We start from the raw sequence: 19,195 nt of genomic DNA, 5'->3' as shown, positions 1-19,195 counted from the left end.
TTTTACCAAAATTTATTAGTTAAACCAACATTATGCACTTGTCCCGTGAGGTCACTTGCGTAGGCTTTAAAATCAACTGATCAATTAATTTCTGAAAAAAACTGTTTACACGCAAAACTTTTTTGACTTGAATGCCAATGATATCAAATTGGTGATAAAAATCTAACCCGTTAAGGTAAAGCCGTTTCTACTTTAGTAAGGCTCTAAATACAGCCTATATGTAAGTAATCAACAAAATTCATGTTTCTGTTGGTGTTGCTACATAGGTGATAGCTGTCAATTTAACATATGGGTAATTGGTCTCTCTTGTCAGGCTATGGCAGTTAAACAAACATCTATGCACCACAGTGGGGTATTTTAGAACGAGACAGACGGCATATTTACTCCATATCTCAAAGTCCAAATGCTACAATCTCTACAACATACCTCTAGCTTGAATTCCCTGGCCACACTGAGGTATCTTATGTGGTGGTAGGATACATCTGCTCCAGGTACCAAGATCCCAGTAGTATCCTTCACAGAATGTCAGATTGTTACAATGTTTCACCTCAGATAGAATATTTGGGCATGGAGCACCACCATACATGGGCTCTTGGATGATATGGCGAACCCGAGTTTGTCTTGGCAATATCTGAGTGGCTGAAAAATTGAAACAATTTTAATAAGAGTGCCAGACTGTCACAAAATATGTCCGTCATCGAACTTGGCCTAATTCAAGGGCCATAATCCAAGACTGCCTGGGGCGATTTGGGTGGTTATCGAACTTGGCCGAGATATTATGCCCACAAACATTGCCAGTGTGTCTGGTGAAGATCAGATGAAAACTGTTCGACTTAGAGAGCAGACAAGGCTAAATTCGCAGTTCTTCAAGTAATTCAAGGTCCATAATCCAAGAGCGCCTTGGGCAATTTGGGTGGTTATCGAATCTGGCCGAGATATTATGCCCACAAACATTGTCAGCGAGTTTGGTGAAGATCTGATGAAAACTGTTTGACTTAGAGAGCAAACAAGGCTAAACTCGCAGTTTTTCGAGTAATTCAAGGGCCATAATCCAAGAGTGCCTGGAACGATTGGGTGGTTATCGAACTTGGCCGAGATATTACGCCCACAAACACTGTCAGCAAGTTTGGTGAAGATCGAATGAAAACTGTTCAACTTAGAGAGCGGACAAGGCTAAATTTGTAATTTTTCGAGTAATTCAAGAGCCATAATCCAAGAGTGCCTGGGGCGATTTGGGTTGTTATCGAATTTGGCCGAGATATTAGGCCCACAAACATTGTCAGCAAGTTTGGTGAAGATCGGACGGAAACTGTTCGACTTAGAGTGGACATGCTTTGGACGCCAACCGCCCGCCATCGCAGGTAACACCCACTTATGAATACATGTATTGTAAACGCCAGCTCTTGTTGTCTGAATGTTAACTGAACACTAGTCTAAATTTTATTAAAACTTTTTCTTGTTCTGGCAGCTTTATATGCTTATCAACAGCCACTGTTTTGATATCAGCATGTTATATTCGCCAATAATTAATATACAACTTTCTTAAAAGTACTGGAAATGGTTTAAATCAACTTATAAGATATTGCTCAATAAAATTTTGTAAAGTATGTTATATTTTATAGTTTTCGTGAGAAAATTTGATTGTAAAATATGACCATCAGAAGATCTCCTAGTTAGTTATTTTATATGGAACTGGCTAATGCAAGTGAGTACTCTAAGGCCAATGAAGCAACATAAAACTCTTAGAGTAGACACATAATTCATCTCCTGATAAGACCCATTATGTTTCAAGGACATCCAATGGCTTTCCCTTAATGTGTTTATTTATATAATGAAACTTTAAGTGATATATGTCAATTATCATCATTATCAGTGAGCTTTCTAGAAGATATTTCTAAGAAACTCCACCTGTGCAAAACAGACTGGAATTAGCTACCTTTTTCACATTAGGTTTTTTCTTTAAATGTTTGACAAGTGAACAGACTGGTCCCGGCTTTCTCATATGAGGAGACCTTGACCTCTTGACCGAGTTTAGTAAACACCCATCGTGCAGATCTTAAAGGTTGTTCAATGTTTCTTATTTTCATTTTCAAGCTGGCCAAACTATTTGAAGGTGGTCCATGCCACGATACTACTGAGCAGGTTTGGTGTAATTCTGACAAATAGTTTCAGAGGAGAAGATGTTTAAGTAACAAGAGCTGTCACAGGAGACAGCTCACTACTGGATAGTGACATTGGGCACATATGAGGAAGCTGAAGCTGTCACTGGAGTGTTTAATGACTCGAATGTGGATGAAGATATTGGATAATAGCTGAAGTCTCAAAACATTAGATCAGTATAAAAGGAACATAAGTCATGGAAAACTTCTGCAAAAGTAATGCACTCATAAAATATTGCACCAGAGTTACTGACCTTGTGTCATATGATGAGGATGATGAGCTTGAAAAACTAATGTAAGTTTTAATCAAATTCATTAAGCAATACCAAAGATATAGTGAAAGTGCACCACAATTAACCTGAAATTCTAAGTAAAAAGAGGACATAATTCATGAAATATTGATGTAAAAGTTATGGCCCTTGTATCATATGATGTGGGTGATGATGTGGTACAACTATTTTAAGTTTGACTCAAATCCATTTGGTAATAACAGAGATAAAGTGAAAGTGCATCAAAATGTTAACCTGAAATTTTAGGCAAAAATGGGGGATAATTAAACAAGAGGGAAGTCGCTCACCTGAGTAACACACAATAATAGTGTAAACATGTTTTACCCAGTGATTTCATGGAGACAAATATTCTGACCAATTTTCATTAAGATTGGACCAAAAAACGTAGCCATTTGAGTGTAAACAAGTTTATTCTTTGATTTGACCTGGTGACCTAGTTTTCGACCCTACATGACCCAGATAAAAATTCATCTGATATTTCATGCACACAAACATTCTGACTAAGTTTCAGGCACATCAAATGAACAAGTGTTAACAAGCTTTTCCTTTGATTTCACCGGGTGACCTAGTTTTTTTACCCCATATGACCCAGTTTCGAACTTATCCTAGGAATCATCAAGATAAACATTCAGAACAAGTTTCATGAAGATAGGGTCATAAATGTGGCCTGAAGAGTGTTAACAAGCTTTTCCTTTGATTTGACTGAGTGACCTAGTTTTTCACCCTATATGACCCAGTTTTGAAACTGGCCTAGAAATCATCAAGATAAACATTCTGACCAAGTTTCATGTAGGTAGGGTCATAAATGTGGCCTCTAGGTTGTTAACAAGCTTTTCCTTTGATTTGACCTGATGACCTAGTTTATGACCCAACATGACCCAGTTTCGAAATTGGCCTAGAAATCATCAAGATAATCATTTTGTGCAAGTTTGTATCAAATCAAAGCATAAATGAAACCTCTATATGGCTGAAAGGACCAAACTAGAAAATTTTGCCCCTTTCAGGGGCAGTAACTCCAGAACCCAAGATGGAATCTAGTCAGTTTTCGAAAGGAACTGAGACCTTATTGTGACTTAAGTTGTGTGTAAGTGTGGTTAAAATCAAATATAAAATGTCACTTCTATCGTGTTCACAAGGTAAAAATTAACAAATTTTGGCTCTTTCAGGGGTCAATCAGGGGCCGTAACTCTAAATCCTATGATTGGATCTGAATGATTCATCATTGAATCTAATAATTTTTGTTGCTGAAGATGTTTTGCAAGTTTGTATTAAATCAAACCATAAATGAAATTTCTATATGGCTGCAAAAGCCAAAATAGCAAATTTTGGCCCTTTAAGGAGCCATAACTCTGGAACCTATGACGGGATCTGGCCAGTTTTCAAAAGGAACTGAGATATTATACCAATACAAGTTGTGTCCAAGTTTGATTGAAGTTGACTGCAAAATGTGGTCTCTATCGTGTTCACAAGCCAAAAATAGCAAACTTTGTCCCTTTAAGGGCCCATAACTCTGGAATCCATGACGGGATCTGGCCAGTTTTCGAAAGGAACTGAGATATTAGGCCAACACAAGTTGTGTGCAAGTATGATTAAAGTTGATTGCAAAATGTGGTCTCTATCGTGTTCACAAGCCAAAAATAGCAAACTTTGGCCCTTTAAGGGCCATAACTCTAGAACCCATGATGGGATCTGGCCAGTTTTCGAAAGAAACCGAAACTGTGAATGGACGACGGACGGACAAAATGCGATCACAAAAGCTCACCCTGTCACTACGTGAGCTTAAACATATTGTGCAAGAGTTATTATCCTTGTGTCATATAATGTGGATGATGATGTGATACAACTGTGTAAAGTTTGAATTAAATCTGTTTGGTTATAACAGAGATAGAGTGAAAGTGCATCAAAATTAATATAAAATTCTAAGTAAAAAGGGGGCATAATTCATGAAAAATTAGTACCAGAGTTATGGACCTTGTGACGTATGATGTGGGTGATGATGTAGATCAACTATTTTAAGTTTGAATCAAACCCATTCAGTAATAACTGAGATAAAGTGAAAGTGCACCATATTTAGATTTTAACAATTATTTTATAGCATGATGATTCTGCCTTCTTTGTGCTTATAACCTTCTATTTTTCTAAGAGGAAAAGAATCAAGTTGTGTCAGAATAAATTTAATGCAAATATAGGTTAATTGAAATTTGTGCCAAAATACAACAAAGAACACCTTTATGCAAGATAATATTCTGTAATGCTGGTATATGCAAAGAACCAAGTAATACAGAGTACTTTTAACATCAATTTTAGTAAACTCTATCTCTGATTCAAAATAATTCAATGTGTTGCAAACAATGTTTGCAAAGGAAAGGTTTACCCTGTAAATAAGAAATAATATTGAAGTCATTTGGTTTTTCTTTCCTCCACTCATTTATTCTAGCATGAAAATGGCTACCAACAGGCTAGAAGAATTCTACATATCCTTAGTATTGTCTGGAAACTACAGCAGTGAAGGACAGACAGTCACAATTGGATCATGATTCAATTCTTTATTTACAGTGTTCATTAGGTACATATTTTTTTCATACCAGAAATCGAGGGTTCAACGCAATAAGGGCGTATCTACATATAATAATCATATGTAGATACGCCCTTATTGCGTTGAACCCTCGAAATGCAATTAAATAAAATACCTTCAAAACAGGAGGCACTACACTGTGACCAGTCTGAGTACTCAGTGACCTCACAGTTTACAGGGCACGCCACTTCACAGGACTGCTTTGCTGGTGGTTTCACTTTCAATGTACATCTGTAACATAAAGAACATCACTAACAAAATATAAGAATACATTTTTCTGGTATAATAACATATATGTAAAGGGTAGTATTACAGTTTAGGTTTTGGTATAGTATACAAACAAAAGGCTTTAAAAAATTTTCTCACACATTACACTAAAAAACTGAGCTGAATTAACATTTGACCAACATACTTAATTCTAGATGTGCATCCACAGGAAACTTGTGCCTCAACTTCCTGCAACTACATAGTTATATATTACTTGTTGACAATGCTCTTTCATGTTACCTTGGGTTGGGGTCCTTGGAGGTTGTGGGTGTTTCAGGGCAGGGCAAGGATACTATTAAACATCAAGAAAAGTGAGATAAAAGGAGTTAAAAGTGCAAAAAACTTCATGGTGAATAACAATCCTAGTATGTTTCATGACTTTAAGTCAACTACCTATATTTTTGAAATGTATAAGACACCAGTTTCACACCCTTTATGCATTTTTCATCGTCAAGGGGAAAAACTTGTCTCACTGGGTAAAATCCAAAACAAAACCCAGGTGAAAAACTTCATATGCTGAATACTAATCCTAGGAAGTTTCATGACTCTAGATCAAATAACTTTTGAGATATGAGATATTCAGACCAAAGGACAGACATACAGACAATGGTAAATCTAAATGGCCTCTCAAAAATTGGGAGTTGGGAGGGGGCCCAAAAGCTGAATCAAATCATTTTATTGACAGACAAACATTTTATATATCCCCATTCCTGCTTTTGCATTTGGGATAATAGATATTAACTAGCTTTTACCTTATGTCGTTGACCATTTGACCCTGTAAACTGTAACAGCCGACCTCACGTTGCTGTATCCCAGGGCCACACTGGACGCCAGATTCCCTCGGCGCACAGGGACTCCAGGGATCTGTCTGCCATACATATACCGCACACTCAATGACTGTAGGACATGTCTTTATCTCAGTCAGTTGTCTGTTTGGTGGACATGGAGCTCCCCCTGCATAAAACATGTAGTCACATTGATAAAAGACAACTCTAACAAAATGAATGCATCAAAGTATGTACAAGTTACTTCTCTTACATACTTCAGTACAAGAGAAAATTGGTGCTATTCCTGAGGTATAAAATCTGTGTAGTTGTCATAAAATGTCACATGAACTTTTTTTTTTGGTTGGATTTAACGTCGCACTGTCACATGATAGGTCATATGGCAACTTTCACATGAACTTTTCATAAAGAAGGAAGGTCCACCTTTAATGTCAGTATATTCTGAAGTCATGTAAATTCAAAGCTGAAGAAATTGCTTTACAGGGCTGAGTAAAACTGCAATGAACTTTTTAAGACACGTACACACACATTAAATATCATAAATGACATCAATTACCTTATAAAATATAAAGACATCATCTATAGAAATAAGTATGTGATAGATTTATATGACATTATGTTGTAACAATTAACAGTTCGAATAGTCTGAATTACATCTTCAATTTATTAAGCTAATTCGCGATAAAAGACAAAAACATGGACTTACGATTACTTTCTGGGAATATAGGACATGTTTTATAGTTTGATGATCATTATTATGTTTATGGAACAAATTCAAATCTGTGACGATACCTGGGCCAGACTGAGCCAGTATAGTTCTCTCCCTTGTCTGTATTGGGGCATCTGTGCTGCCCCCTTCCTGACAGAGGTTTGGGCACTGTGACCAAGGGCTCCATTTTGACAATATACAGTCTCTAGGACATGGAATGTTGCAGTCTTCTTTAATACTAGGCATCTCACTGAGTTCCTCACACTTAGAGTCAGCTACCCGTAACTGAAAATTCAAAATTACAATTATAACTGCCCGACACTACTAAAAACTTTTTATACCCCTTATGTATGTAATACTTAACTCTCATTTGTGTTTGTTTGTCACTCCCTCATTCTCCTTTTGCGAAACAAATTCTAGTTTTAATGCCAAACATTTATCTGCTTTTCTTTTTTTGGAAAAACTTATCCTATAAATAAAAGGAACTCATGCTTGTCTGACAGTTTAAGTGGAGTAATAATACAAAACCGAAAATTGTGATATACACCATACTGTAACAGTAGACACATACGTACACTTATTCGATTTTATAATTAAGGCAATTTTGTTTTTCTGGTAAAGTTTTGTATGGCATTATGTGATTTAAACTAAAGCTGAAGAGTTTATGAGTTACAATAACACATAACCTAATAGTTTCATTTATCAATGCCTGGAAATTTTATGATTCTGAGGTAGCAGTTGGTAGTTTCCAGCCACAGATTCGAATTGGCCAGGGTCAAAATCTGTCATTAGAGATAAAACCTTGAAGTGAAGGCTGTTTTGATGTTTGAAATATTTGTTGATGTGAGTTTGTGATTAACAAGTTTAAGAATGGTATGTTGCAGAAATTCTGGCAGATACGAATGTAAGCTTGATGGCATCATTTTCATATAACTGCTTGAAATGCATATGTACCACTATCAGCATTGAGCGTCTCGTGAACTGTCAAATGTCATATAGGCCTCACACAGTTGAAAATAGTGAAAAAAGTAATCGGTAGACAGGTATTTTTGTCCAGCTCTGCAAGTAATACTTGAAACTGAGTACAGAATGCAAGTGGCCATTTGGCTCTATCATTTCCCCTAACATTTTAAGGCCAGTTGGAGATATTGCTAATTTGGGCTGAAATGTCATGTATTTTCGCGGGCTGAAATTATCTTTCAGGTGGCTTGTGGATTTAAAAATCTATGTTTTGTATGAAGTTTACTATGTATTTTATTTCTTCTTCAAGTAAGATGTAAACCGGTATCTTTTTATTTTCAGGTCTGCATCTCGTAAGATATCGGAAGCCGTCTGACTTGGCCACATCGCTCGGAAGTCCGAAGTACTAGAAAAAACCGCCATCTGCTACCTGAGTAAAACCACCAACCTCCTGTTAGCCATTTTGATAACTCCTCACAAGATAGAACTCTACATTATCTTACAGTTATCCAAGAAGGTGACACACCATAACCTGTCAGCCATACAGCCCCCACAGATTAGAAGCATATAAAGCAAATACCAACACCACCCTGTCCAACAGGTTATGCTGATTTACAGGCTGTTTCCACAAACCTGCTCTGACTGAGTGTTCACACTGCATGTTTTGGTGTAAGCAAAACAAAATGTCTGCATTAATCTTTTTTAGGGTTTAACTGACAAAAATGACAAACAAGAAAAAAAACATCATAAGAGATGAATTAAGTAATATCTAACATATTTTACAAGGAAGCACCGAGTGTGACGGTCAACAGTTAAGGGTATCAATGACTGTCCAGTGCCTGTCAAATAAACTCTAGAGTAAACATGTAGATATATTTTTACTGTATAACCCTTCTACTTGTTGCTAGATACATTTCAATTATCATCTATTAAAAATTTTGTAAATTAAACTAGAATAGTCTTTTTTTATACAAACAGTTAGTAACTGATGTGTTTCTTTATAAAATATGCCAAATGTTACTAAATGTGTCTCTATGATGTTTTTGTTTTTATCTTCAAAACCCTTAATAGGATCCAGGCAGATATTTGTATTACGCTTTACTGTTTCAAAAAGCACCCAAGTAAACACAAAAACCTGACATAGGAACACATGTCAATGCTGTTTCTCATGAATGCTGGTGGAAACAGCCTTTTTTTCAGTCAATCGACCTATACAGTCTGGCAATGTTCCTGCAAATCAGCATTACTGGTTAGCAACAGTGCAGCTAGGGATGGTCCTGAAGTATCAGCTTAGTTAGGGTGATAACGTTTAACCTTTAACCTGCTGGCGGCAAGTGATTCTGCCTTTGTGACCAGTGCAGACCAAGATCAGCCTGCAAATCCATGCAGTCTGATCATGGTCTGCACTGTTCGCTATTCAGTCAGTAAATTTTCAGCAAACACCCCGTCAAATGATAAATGGTTCTGCCCAAATTGAATAATGGACCAGTCTGTTGTAGAAATTTAGCAGGGTATAAGTTAAACAGAAACGTCCTTACTCCAAGTTTATTAACACAAGAGATAGTTCTGTATGCAGTGCCAAGACCACACGGAGGTGATGTGTTAGGGTTCAGTAACTGGCAGAGTCCAACTGTCATGTTCCAGTGGAAACAAGGCTGTGGGTCACAGGTCTGGGTCTCACTAAGGTGTGGACACATGTTGCCTCTACCCCTGACCTCAGTTAGAACTTTCCTGGTTCTGTATCTCTGGCCTGAAATAATACAATATAGTTACAATCAACCACAGGTTACAATTACTACAAGAGCATCAGTCGTGTTTGCCAAGTTTGCCAGTCCTAAATTAACAGCAACTTTGTTAAAGCACTTTTTCTGACTGAATATTTATAATGTTTTTGAGGTACATTTCAATCTGGAATGCTGCTCCTAACAGAAAAAAAGGAAGTAGAAAGATAAATCTAGAGATTACTACATGCTGAACCTAAAACATATTTAATATCGCTGAAGTTTTTACCTACATACTTCTTAACAACAGGCCATTGTCTTAAGATACAAAATTTCACTATGTTTCCAGCAATACAAAAACAATCAACATTTGTATGACACACTGACCATTCATCTTTCAATATTAAAAGCAGCTTTCTATCTTTGAGCAACACTGATAAAAGGTGATTATAAAGTTTCCCTGTAAAAGCTAAAACAAGAAAGCAGATGCTATAGCACAAAAGGTAAAATTTGTATCAACTGTCAGAAACCTATCCTAAAACCATCCATCAAATGTAAGAAATAATATCATTTATTTCATGTTTTCTGAGAACTATAGGAATATATCAGAGAAATAAAACACATATTTTCACAGTTTCAAAGCAGGGAATATATCAGTTCTATTTTTCACTGGTACGGAACTACACTTCAATGCAAAAGAAAATGTACTATAAATTATCAGAAATTCTTTCCATAACATATTTCAGTCAAAATATAAACATATATAAATACATTACACCAACATAAGCATAAACACTCAACCAGATTCAAATGTAAAAGAAATCTAAACACCTCATAGAAGTATTTAAGAATATTTTAACATAGATATTGTGATATCATGAAATTGTGACACCATGACGAATGAAAGTGACAACTTATATAATTTACTTAACACCAAAGAAAATGCAGAAAAAAGAGAAAGTTTGTTGGTGTAAGATGGAAATACTTTTCATTTGTTAATACCATATTTTACATTTTCACTTGTGGCTGCACCACTTAGGAAAATATTGCATCAGTCTGGTGTTCATTTGGTAAAATATATTCAGATCTTACATGAAGCAAACAAATACCTTCTATTTCTGAAACTTATATACTTAGTCAACAAATAAATTTCAATGTATTCAATTCCTTTGATCTATGAAGATTGTAATTAAGTCAATTTTCATAAATGTTACTATAAAAATATCAAAACTTCTTCTGCCTCTGAAATATAGTTTGTCACTTACTGTACACTGCTTCAAATGAGAAGCTGCGCAGTTAATCTAGGTCAAGGTCACACTGAAAAAACATACCTGTACTCTCATTAGTTTCTGTCTGTCTGTACATAATAACCACAGAGTTCAATGGCAGACTGTATAGTCATGGACAAAGTTAATCAATAGCAACCTAAAACTGACAAAACATACCTGTACCCTCATTGGCCCTTCTACGTCTGAGATACAGCTCACAGTCAGTTACTTTACACTCTGTCCACTGTGTCCAATGGGAGACAGTGCAGTCAAGGTCACATTCTGCACGACACGTTTGAGAGGTCAAAGGTCGTCTTTCTTTACAATAGCCATCTGGTATTGGTTTTTCCTTGCCATTTTCTAAAATGATGACAATGGAAACTGTTGTTTATCAAATTAAATAAGAGCTTCTTTTACCTGAGCAAGATGAACAAATTCACTGAAGTTGCTCACCTGAGGAGATAATCAAAAGGTACTACTAAATGTCACATATCTTTGTTAGAACCCTTAAACTGTTGTTACAATTTTTCCTCCTTTTAAATTGGGTCCCTGTATTTTTCTTTCTATTTGTTTGTAAAACACTGTCCTTTACCTTGTGTTTACATTACATGCAGTAATTTCAAGAAAGATGTGCCTCAAATGCATGGTAAAAGCCTGGTCAAAATCAGAGCATGTTGTCAAACATAAGGAATATTAAACTAGCAGCTTGTAATAAATGTTTTAATAAGCAATCTCTTGGTTTAATTAATTTTCATCATACCAGGTGATGTAAATGTCACACAGGAGAAAGTGACACTCTGAGTTTAAGACAAACATGGTAAATGTTAATTGATTTCAATGATTTTGTTCTGGCATAAAACATTAAATTATGCCCATTACAGTCTTCAACTGAACCAGAATAACATTTTTAGGTTGAAACCGCGAAGCGGTTGAAACCTATTATAACCGTATTCTGGATACTACTAGAATTCAATAATGACAGTTTTCACTGAAGCAGATTAATCCGCCATTCTATTCCCGCCCAACTTTTATTGAGTATACCGACCAATTAAAATTATCTCTCTACATAACTTCTATGTAAAAGTTGTCACCTGAGAAAAGAAAATATATCAAATTATACATCTTAGCAAAGTTCAGATTGCAAGCTTTCTAATGGTGTATAACTTTAGAAAATCGAAAGAGAAACTATGACACACTTGCAGTTTAAAAATAGCAACTTCTATAGATTTTAGCGTAAAGTAACGTTTATATCTTTCACATCGTTCCAAATTTTGGCTTAAAAATTATCTTTCTTTGTAATGTTATGAATATTAGAATATAAGTTTTTGTTTCTGAACTATTTTAAAAATGCCAAATCAAGAAATTAAGATGACCGCATCTGGAATTGAACCGGCTGGTCAGTTTCTTCCCCCACCTGACAGGTCAAGTATAGGCTAGGGGGGAAAGAACTGACCAGTCAATTTCTTCTCCCAACCGACAGGTCAAGTACTGGCTAGGGGGAAAAGAACTGACCAGGCAATTTCTTCCCCCACCTAACAGAGCAAGTACTGGCTAGAGGGGAAAGGACTGACCAGTCAATTTCTTCCCCCACCTGACAGGTCAAATATATGATAGGGGGGAAAGAAGTAACTGGTCAATTTCTTCTCCCCACCTGACAGAGCAATTACTGGCTAGGGGGGAAAGAACTGACCAGTCAATTTTTCCCCCCACCTAACAGAGCAAGTACTGGCTATGGGGGAAAGAACTGACTGGTCAATTTCATTTCCCCACTCAACAGGTCAAGTACTGGCTAGGGGGGAAAGAACTGACAGGTCAATTTCTTCTCTCCACCTGACAGATCAAGTACTGGCTAGGGGGGAAAGAACTGACCAGCAGTAATTTCTTTACCTTAGAAGAAATTGAAACAGGAAAAAGGCCATCAATTGAGAAAAATTAACAGAAATTATATAATTTTATTTTAATAAAAACATTTCTTTAATTTACACAAAATATGAAACATATTTTTTATTTTATATGAAATTTAAATGAAAACTGACTATCAGAAATAAAAAAACAGGCTTGTTTAAAGAATAACCAGGAATAACCAGTTCCAATTCACTAACAGGGGAAAATGACTAGCCAGAAAAACTGACGAGAGGGGGAAAGAATTGACTAGTTAGTTTTTCCCCCCATAAGAATGATCAAGAGTAACCAGTTGCAATTGGGGGGAAAAAATTGACTAGGGGGGGAAAGAACTGACCAGTCAGGTTCTTCCCCGGGGAAAAAACTGACTAGTCAGTTCTTTCCCCCGGGGAAGAAACTGACTAGTCAGTTCTTTCCCCGGGGAAAAAACTGACTGGGGAAAAAACTGACCGTTACACCGGGACTGCCGCGACAATAAAGAAGTTTTCCGGCTTTAGTGTTTAAAGTTCTCTTTATTTCGAACGATCTGGAGGCCAGTTCAGCCTTTAACTGTTAAATTTGAATATCTAATATTTCTGTTATCTATATTCTCTTTGTGAATACTTGTGTTTTTAATGAAACAGACACTGTATTTCTCATTGGTATCATGATAGTAAATTTTTATTAAGCCGTTATACGACTGCCTTACCCAGCTCCTCTGTGTGTTTCAAGACACTTGATGGTTTTAGTCAGAGCAAAACTTAAAGTATATAATGTAACATGGATGCAAATGGTTTGAATGTTATACTGTTTCATGGAAGTGACTTGACTGACTGTTACAGCGGAGTGGTTTGCGGGTTTCAACCCGTCTGTGCTGTCAGCGCTTTGATTATTTGTAGAAATGGTAACATAATAGTATCTTAAGCATTTATAAGGCATCATTAAAGTAAGGGTCTTGCTTTTTTACAAACCCATATATAAAATATTTGCTATTTAAGAGAGAAATACGTTTTCTATTCATCAAAAATACCCAGTATCCACAACCAGCAGTTTTCTAGGTGTAATGTGTAAAAAAGGTATGTACTAAAATTGACTGGTTGTAAAATGACAACTGACAACATAGCATCCTGGTAATTATTGGAGGTTAAATAACTGGTCAATTAGGGAATTTTCTGGTCTAAACCAACAAAGATTCTACATTTGATATTTTTAATATCTGATTTCTGTCTATATGACATTTGTGCCCCTACATGCTGTCACTTTACTGTCACATGTTACTTGCTGACAATGCAAGACTAAGTAAAATCAGTCCAAAGATAAAAGAAACTGCAGGAGAAAGTGTTGAAGGAGGGGACGGGGGAGGGGAAGGAGATAGTAGGATGGGTTAAATCCAAAAATTAAACCCTAGGAAACTACATCACATGCTAAAAAATATTCCTATAGTTTCATGACTCCAGATCTAATACTTATTGAGATACTTGCAACAGAACTTTTAGGCCCTTTCATACATATTTTTGACTACATCAAGGGCCATAACTCTGGTCTGGCTGAGTGAAATCCCAAACAAAATCCTAGGTGCACTTCACTGATGAAGCATCCTTTGAGGTCTGATGACTCTAGGTCCAACACCTTTTGAGATAATATTATGCATGACACAAATCTGTGTGTATGAACAGGCAGATGGATGGACATCCGTACACAGACAATGGCAAATTTAAGAGTTCCCTATAATCTTAGGGGGCACAAAAAGTACCTACAGACAACAATGCAAGTATTTTAACATTATATTTGACACTAGTTTTGCATATACTGCAAGGAATCTGGATATAACTTACCACTGTTCTGTACACAAAAAGCATTTCTGGTTTGAAGACCTGTTGTACACCCATAGCTCCCAGCTGGGATCTTACATTCACTCCAGCTAGACATCTTCCAGTAGGTTCTAAAATATGGAAAAAATGAAGAACAATTTAACCACAGTCTTAAGAGGAAACATGTTGATATTGTTTAAAACACGCTGCACTGAGCATTGCCTTTGTTGCACAAACGCACTGTTTTAAACATGCTGCTTTAACAAATATGCTGCAAGTATGTAAGCAAGGCTATGTTACTAATCCTTTGCACATCTCCTATACTTAAATAGTCAATTAGAAACTTTGAAGTAAAATTTTGTATGTCTTATTTCATCTCTTTCTTAAGTCAGCCTTAGTTTTTCAAAATTTTGAAATAAATGTTTTTCTGCAGCCCACAATCTCAGCACGGTATGAATCATATTCTTTTCTTCACATCAGTTCACAGTTTGTTCCAATCATTCCTGAATGTTACTTCTTTTTTCAATTAAAATCATTAAGTTTCATTTGACACAGAATGGGTCAAAGTGTTAGTTCTGAAACCAGAAACCAGTCTCATAACTCCTGCAGCTGATTGGTTGATTCTGTGGACAATTTTAGCATTGACCAATGGCAAGGAAGCGTTCTGAGACTGGTATCCAAACACATTTTTAAAAACAAATAGATCTTAGTCAACAATGACAATAAATCAATATTCTTAAAGAGTTGGCATAACAATGCACATTCTGATTTTTACTGTTATCATGCTGATTAAATCATGCTCTTGCAAAAACTACAGTTAAAATTAGTACGAGTCAATTCAGCTAGAACATACCCGTTTATGTGAAACTGCAAGTTCTCAAAATGTATTTGGTAACTCTTCCTGGACTTCTGACCAGTACTTGTGACATTAATTTAGGGGGAATTGGGAGACTTCAGTCAGTTTCTGCCAATGACTAAATAAACTAGAAAATGCTTTTGTAAAAAAGCGCATGTCTCCCCCAATGCAAAGTCCTATAGGCAAGAAGTCAATAGAGGTCAGGAGCGAAAGTCAAAGAGACACTGATGGTTGGCTGCAATAGGGATCATCTACTTGGCATGTCCAGTCATCCCACTAAATTTCAACACTCTTGGCCTAGTGGTTCTCAAGTCACTGTTCAGGCTCCTGTGACCTTGACCTTTGATCAAGTAACCTCAAAATAAATAGGGGTCATCTACTCTGCATGTCCAATCATCCTATTAAGTTTCAACATTCTGGGTCAAGTGGTTCTCAAGTTATTTCCAAAAAATGATTTTACATGAACAGGCCACTGTGACCTTGACCTTTAACAGACTGATCCCAAAATCAATAGGGGTCATCTACTCTGTATGTTCAATCATCCTATGAAGTTTCAACATTCTGGGTCGTGGTTCTCAAGTTATTGATCGGAACTGGTTATCATTGTTCAGGCCCCTGTGACCTTGACCTTTAACGGAGTGACCCCAAAAACAATAGGGGTCATTCACTCAGCATGAACAATCATTCTATGAAGTTTCAACATTCTGGGTCGAGAGGTTCTCAAGTTATTGATTGGAAATGGTTTTCCATGTTCAGGCCCCTGTGGCCTTGACCTTTAACAGAGTGACCATAAAATCGATAGGGGTCGACTACTCTGCATGACCAATCATCCTATGAAGTTTCATCATTCTGGGTCAAGTGGTTCTCAAGTTACTGACTCGAAATGGTTTTCAATGTTCGGGCCCCTGTGACCTTGACCTTTCACAGTGACCCCAAAATCGTTAGGGGTCATCTACTCTGCATGACAAATCATCCTAATAAGTTTCAACATTCTGGGTCAAGTGGTTCTCAAGTTATTGACCGGAAATGGTTTTCAATGTTCAGGCCCCTGTGACCTTGACCTTTAATGGAGTGACCCCAAAATCGATAGGGGTCATCTACTTTGCATGTTAAATCATCCTATGAAGTTTCAACATTCTGGGTCAAGTGGTTCTCTAGTTATTGATCGGAAATGGTTTTCAATGTTCAGGCCCCTATGACCATGACCTTTGACGGAGTGACCCCAAAATCAATAGGGGTCATCTACTCTTCATGACCAATCATCCTATGAAGATTCAACATTCAGGGTCAAGTGGTTCTCTAGTTATTGATCGGAAATGGTTTTCAATGTTCAGGCCCCTGTGACCTTGACCTTTGACAGAGTGACCCCAAAATCAATAGGGGTCATCTACTCTTCATGACCAATCATCCTATGAAGTTTCAACACTCTGAGTCAAGTGGTTCTCTAGTTATTGATCGGAAATGGTTTTCAATGTTCAGGCCCCTGTGACCTTGACCTTTGACGGAGTGACCCCAAAAACAATAGGGGTCGTCTACTCCAGCAGCCCTACAACCCTATGAAGTTTGAAGGTTCTAGGTCAAATGGTTCTCCAGTTATTGCTCGGAAATGAAGTGTGACGTACGGACGAACGGACAGGGCAAAAACAATATGTCTCCTGGGAGAGACATAATTCTCTCTAACCTCCAAGTGTGAGGCTTCACCCCTCAACCACAAAACATTGAGTAGGAATGTAAACACAACTACAGACAAGCAACACCTCATTAAATGCACAAGACTTTAGCAAGAAGTACAACATCATACATGTACATGCTCTATCAGGGTTAACATTTCTATGCAAATTTAATTATATATTACAAAAACACCCATTTACTTTTCTAGCTTTTCCAAAATCCAGACGCTAAAATAGTATACCAATAGCGTGCAAAATCAAATCCAATACAATCCTGCTTGTGTTGAGTCAAAGGAGTACATGAGGAACATTTCTCCAAATCAGGACCCTCTAAGACTAGGGCCAAGAAAAGCTCCTGATGGAGGTCCCCAAAAAATTATGTTTAAGGAGATATCTGAATGGATGTTCGGTCAAGGAGGCTTACTATTGAGAATTTTTGTGCAAGCAGAGGATATATTTAGTGTGAAAGTGTATAATATGCTTTCTCTATATCCATTTTTATTCTATCTTGTCAACTCTTATAATTCTTTTTCATCTATTGATTACAATGAAAAACAAGTAAGAAGTATAAAAAAATACCAGGAGATTCTGTTTTCACCTATAATGCACACTCGCTTATAAGACGTAACAGACTTTGGACTGACAATCTAGAGGTTTGCCTTTCCTTGCTTTATAAAATGCAGAAAAGAATCAGTTATTTTTAAAAACTACTTATTTATATATAATTTATTATGCTCAAATAATTCAACATGGCATTTTTTAAACATAATTAGCCTTTCAATTTTATCATATACCATCTACAGTACGTTAACTGCTATTGCCTGTTCAGCGAATGCTGGGCACTGCAAACTCTCTTTTCTATAATTTTCCTTCTAGACCTTTCTTATGAACCTTTCCCCCCCAACCCCTGATTCCTAAAAATATATCTTATAGGTGAACATAGACAGTAATGGTAACATGCAATTAAACAATGCAATTTTCAGCACTACTTTAACAGAGCTATGTAATGAAAACTATAATTATGTGTCTCCATTCATCTCAATAAAGTTTTAACATGTGCTTTTGTCTTTACTTAGTTTGACAGACTGGTTTCATTAAAACTCAATAGACTGGTTGCATTTAAAGTTCAACTGTCAATAAACATCTTCTTCGAAACAATTTAGTTAAGAAATACTGACTTAAATCAAAGCTAATCTATCAGTATGGAAAGTCTTACACACTTTTCTGTAACTTCAGGGCCTATTAGATTTTACAATTTCAATAAGCTGAAAAAAGTTACATTTAAATCAATTATCTCAATGTCAATTTACATATTTTATCAATTATCTAATGTCAATTTACATTATCTAATGTCAATTTACATAATCAATTATCTAATCTCAATTCACATATTAATTTGGGGGAGGACCTTACAATGATTACACAGGCCAAGTTTGATGAAAATCCATCAAGTTCTTCATGAGAGTAAGTCATTTAAAGATATTTCTATTTTTAGCTCTAGTAGCCCCTAACAAATTTGGGAGAAGACCTTACATTAATAATATAGACCAAATTTGATAAGGATTCAACTAGTGTTTCATGAGAAGTTGTTTAAAAGGTGTTTCAAATTTTAACTCTAGTTGCCCCTAAAAATGGGCAAGCAAGGACAAAACTGATCTAGAGTAATGACCCATACCCAGTAACAGACATGGTGCAAAAAAGTAATCTTACATTAGACATGTACAGGTGTGTTTCAATAATTCTGTACACAAACATTCATGGCAAAAAGCTTTGCCACTCTTCAGAGCTTACTGTGTAACTTAAAGTTATTTTATACGAAATCAATAAAGTCATACACACAGACCATTAGGTAAGTATTTGGTGATCAAGAACACAAACTTTAAATGACAATATTTGCCATTTTAAAACCAAATTCATGATTTATGTAAAAATATCTTTATCATCTGAAAGACATTTCACAGAATGCTATAGTTGTTGTGCTAAAATCCCTATTTCACCTGATATTTAACTGAACTAAGGCAACAGTGCATGTTTGTGTTGGAGTTTATTTATTTCAGCAAAGGGAAATTATTTATGTTCTGGTATTTCCAACATAACATTTTAAACAATTCTGAAATAAATAATAGGTGACAGAAACAATCTATTTTAAATAATATGCTGGTTGCAGTATGCAGTATGATGGATAAGGATGGCAGAACACGCACCTAATGTAATAGCTCAACCTGAACACAGTACAGATGATC

The 19,195-nt window shown here is 36.3% G+C and overlaps 1 protein-coding gene across 8 annotated transcripts in view; it reads right to left on the bottom strand.

Annotated features, from left to right (window-relative positions):
* The window catches only part of LOC123560653 (thrombospondin type-1 domain-containing protein 7A-like), a 443,009-nt gene that overhangs the window by 118,185 nt on the left and 305,629 nt on the right, over positions 1 to 19,195 (bottom strand). For all 8 annotated transcript variants that reach the window (XM_053553308.1, XM_053553307.1, XM_053553309.1 and 5 more), the window contains 7 exons: positions 14,451 to 14,557; positions 10,912 to 11,094; positions 9,284 to 9,495; positions 6,869 to 7,070; positions 6,044 to 6,245; positions 5,140 to 5,255; positions 427 to 639 (listed from right to left, as the gene is read on the bottom strand). In XM_053553308.1, coding sequence (XP_053409283.1) covers positions 427 to 639; positions 5,140 to 5,255; positions 6,044 to 6,245; positions 6,869 to 7,070; positions 9,284 to 9,495; positions 10,912 to 11,094; positions 14,451 to 14,557 — 1,235 coding nt within the window. The remainder of the gene's footprint in view (positions 1 to 426; positions 640 to 5,139; positions 5,256 to 6,043; positions 6,246 to 6,868; positions 7,071 to 9,283; positions 9,496 to 10,911; positions 11,095 to 14,450; positions 14,558 to 19,195) is intronic.

This window comes from Mercenaria mercenaria, chromosome 10 (assembly GCF_021730395.1).
Source record: "Mercenaria mercenaria strain notata chromosome 10, MADL_Memer_1, whole genome shotgun sequence".
NCBI classification, from domain to species: Eukaryota; Metazoa; Mollusca; class Bivalvia; order Venerida; family Veneridae; genus Mercenaria; species Mercenaria mercenaria.
The sequence above is the reverse complement of the archived record's forward strand: the minus strand, read 5'-3'. Positions and strand labels throughout refer to the sequence as shown.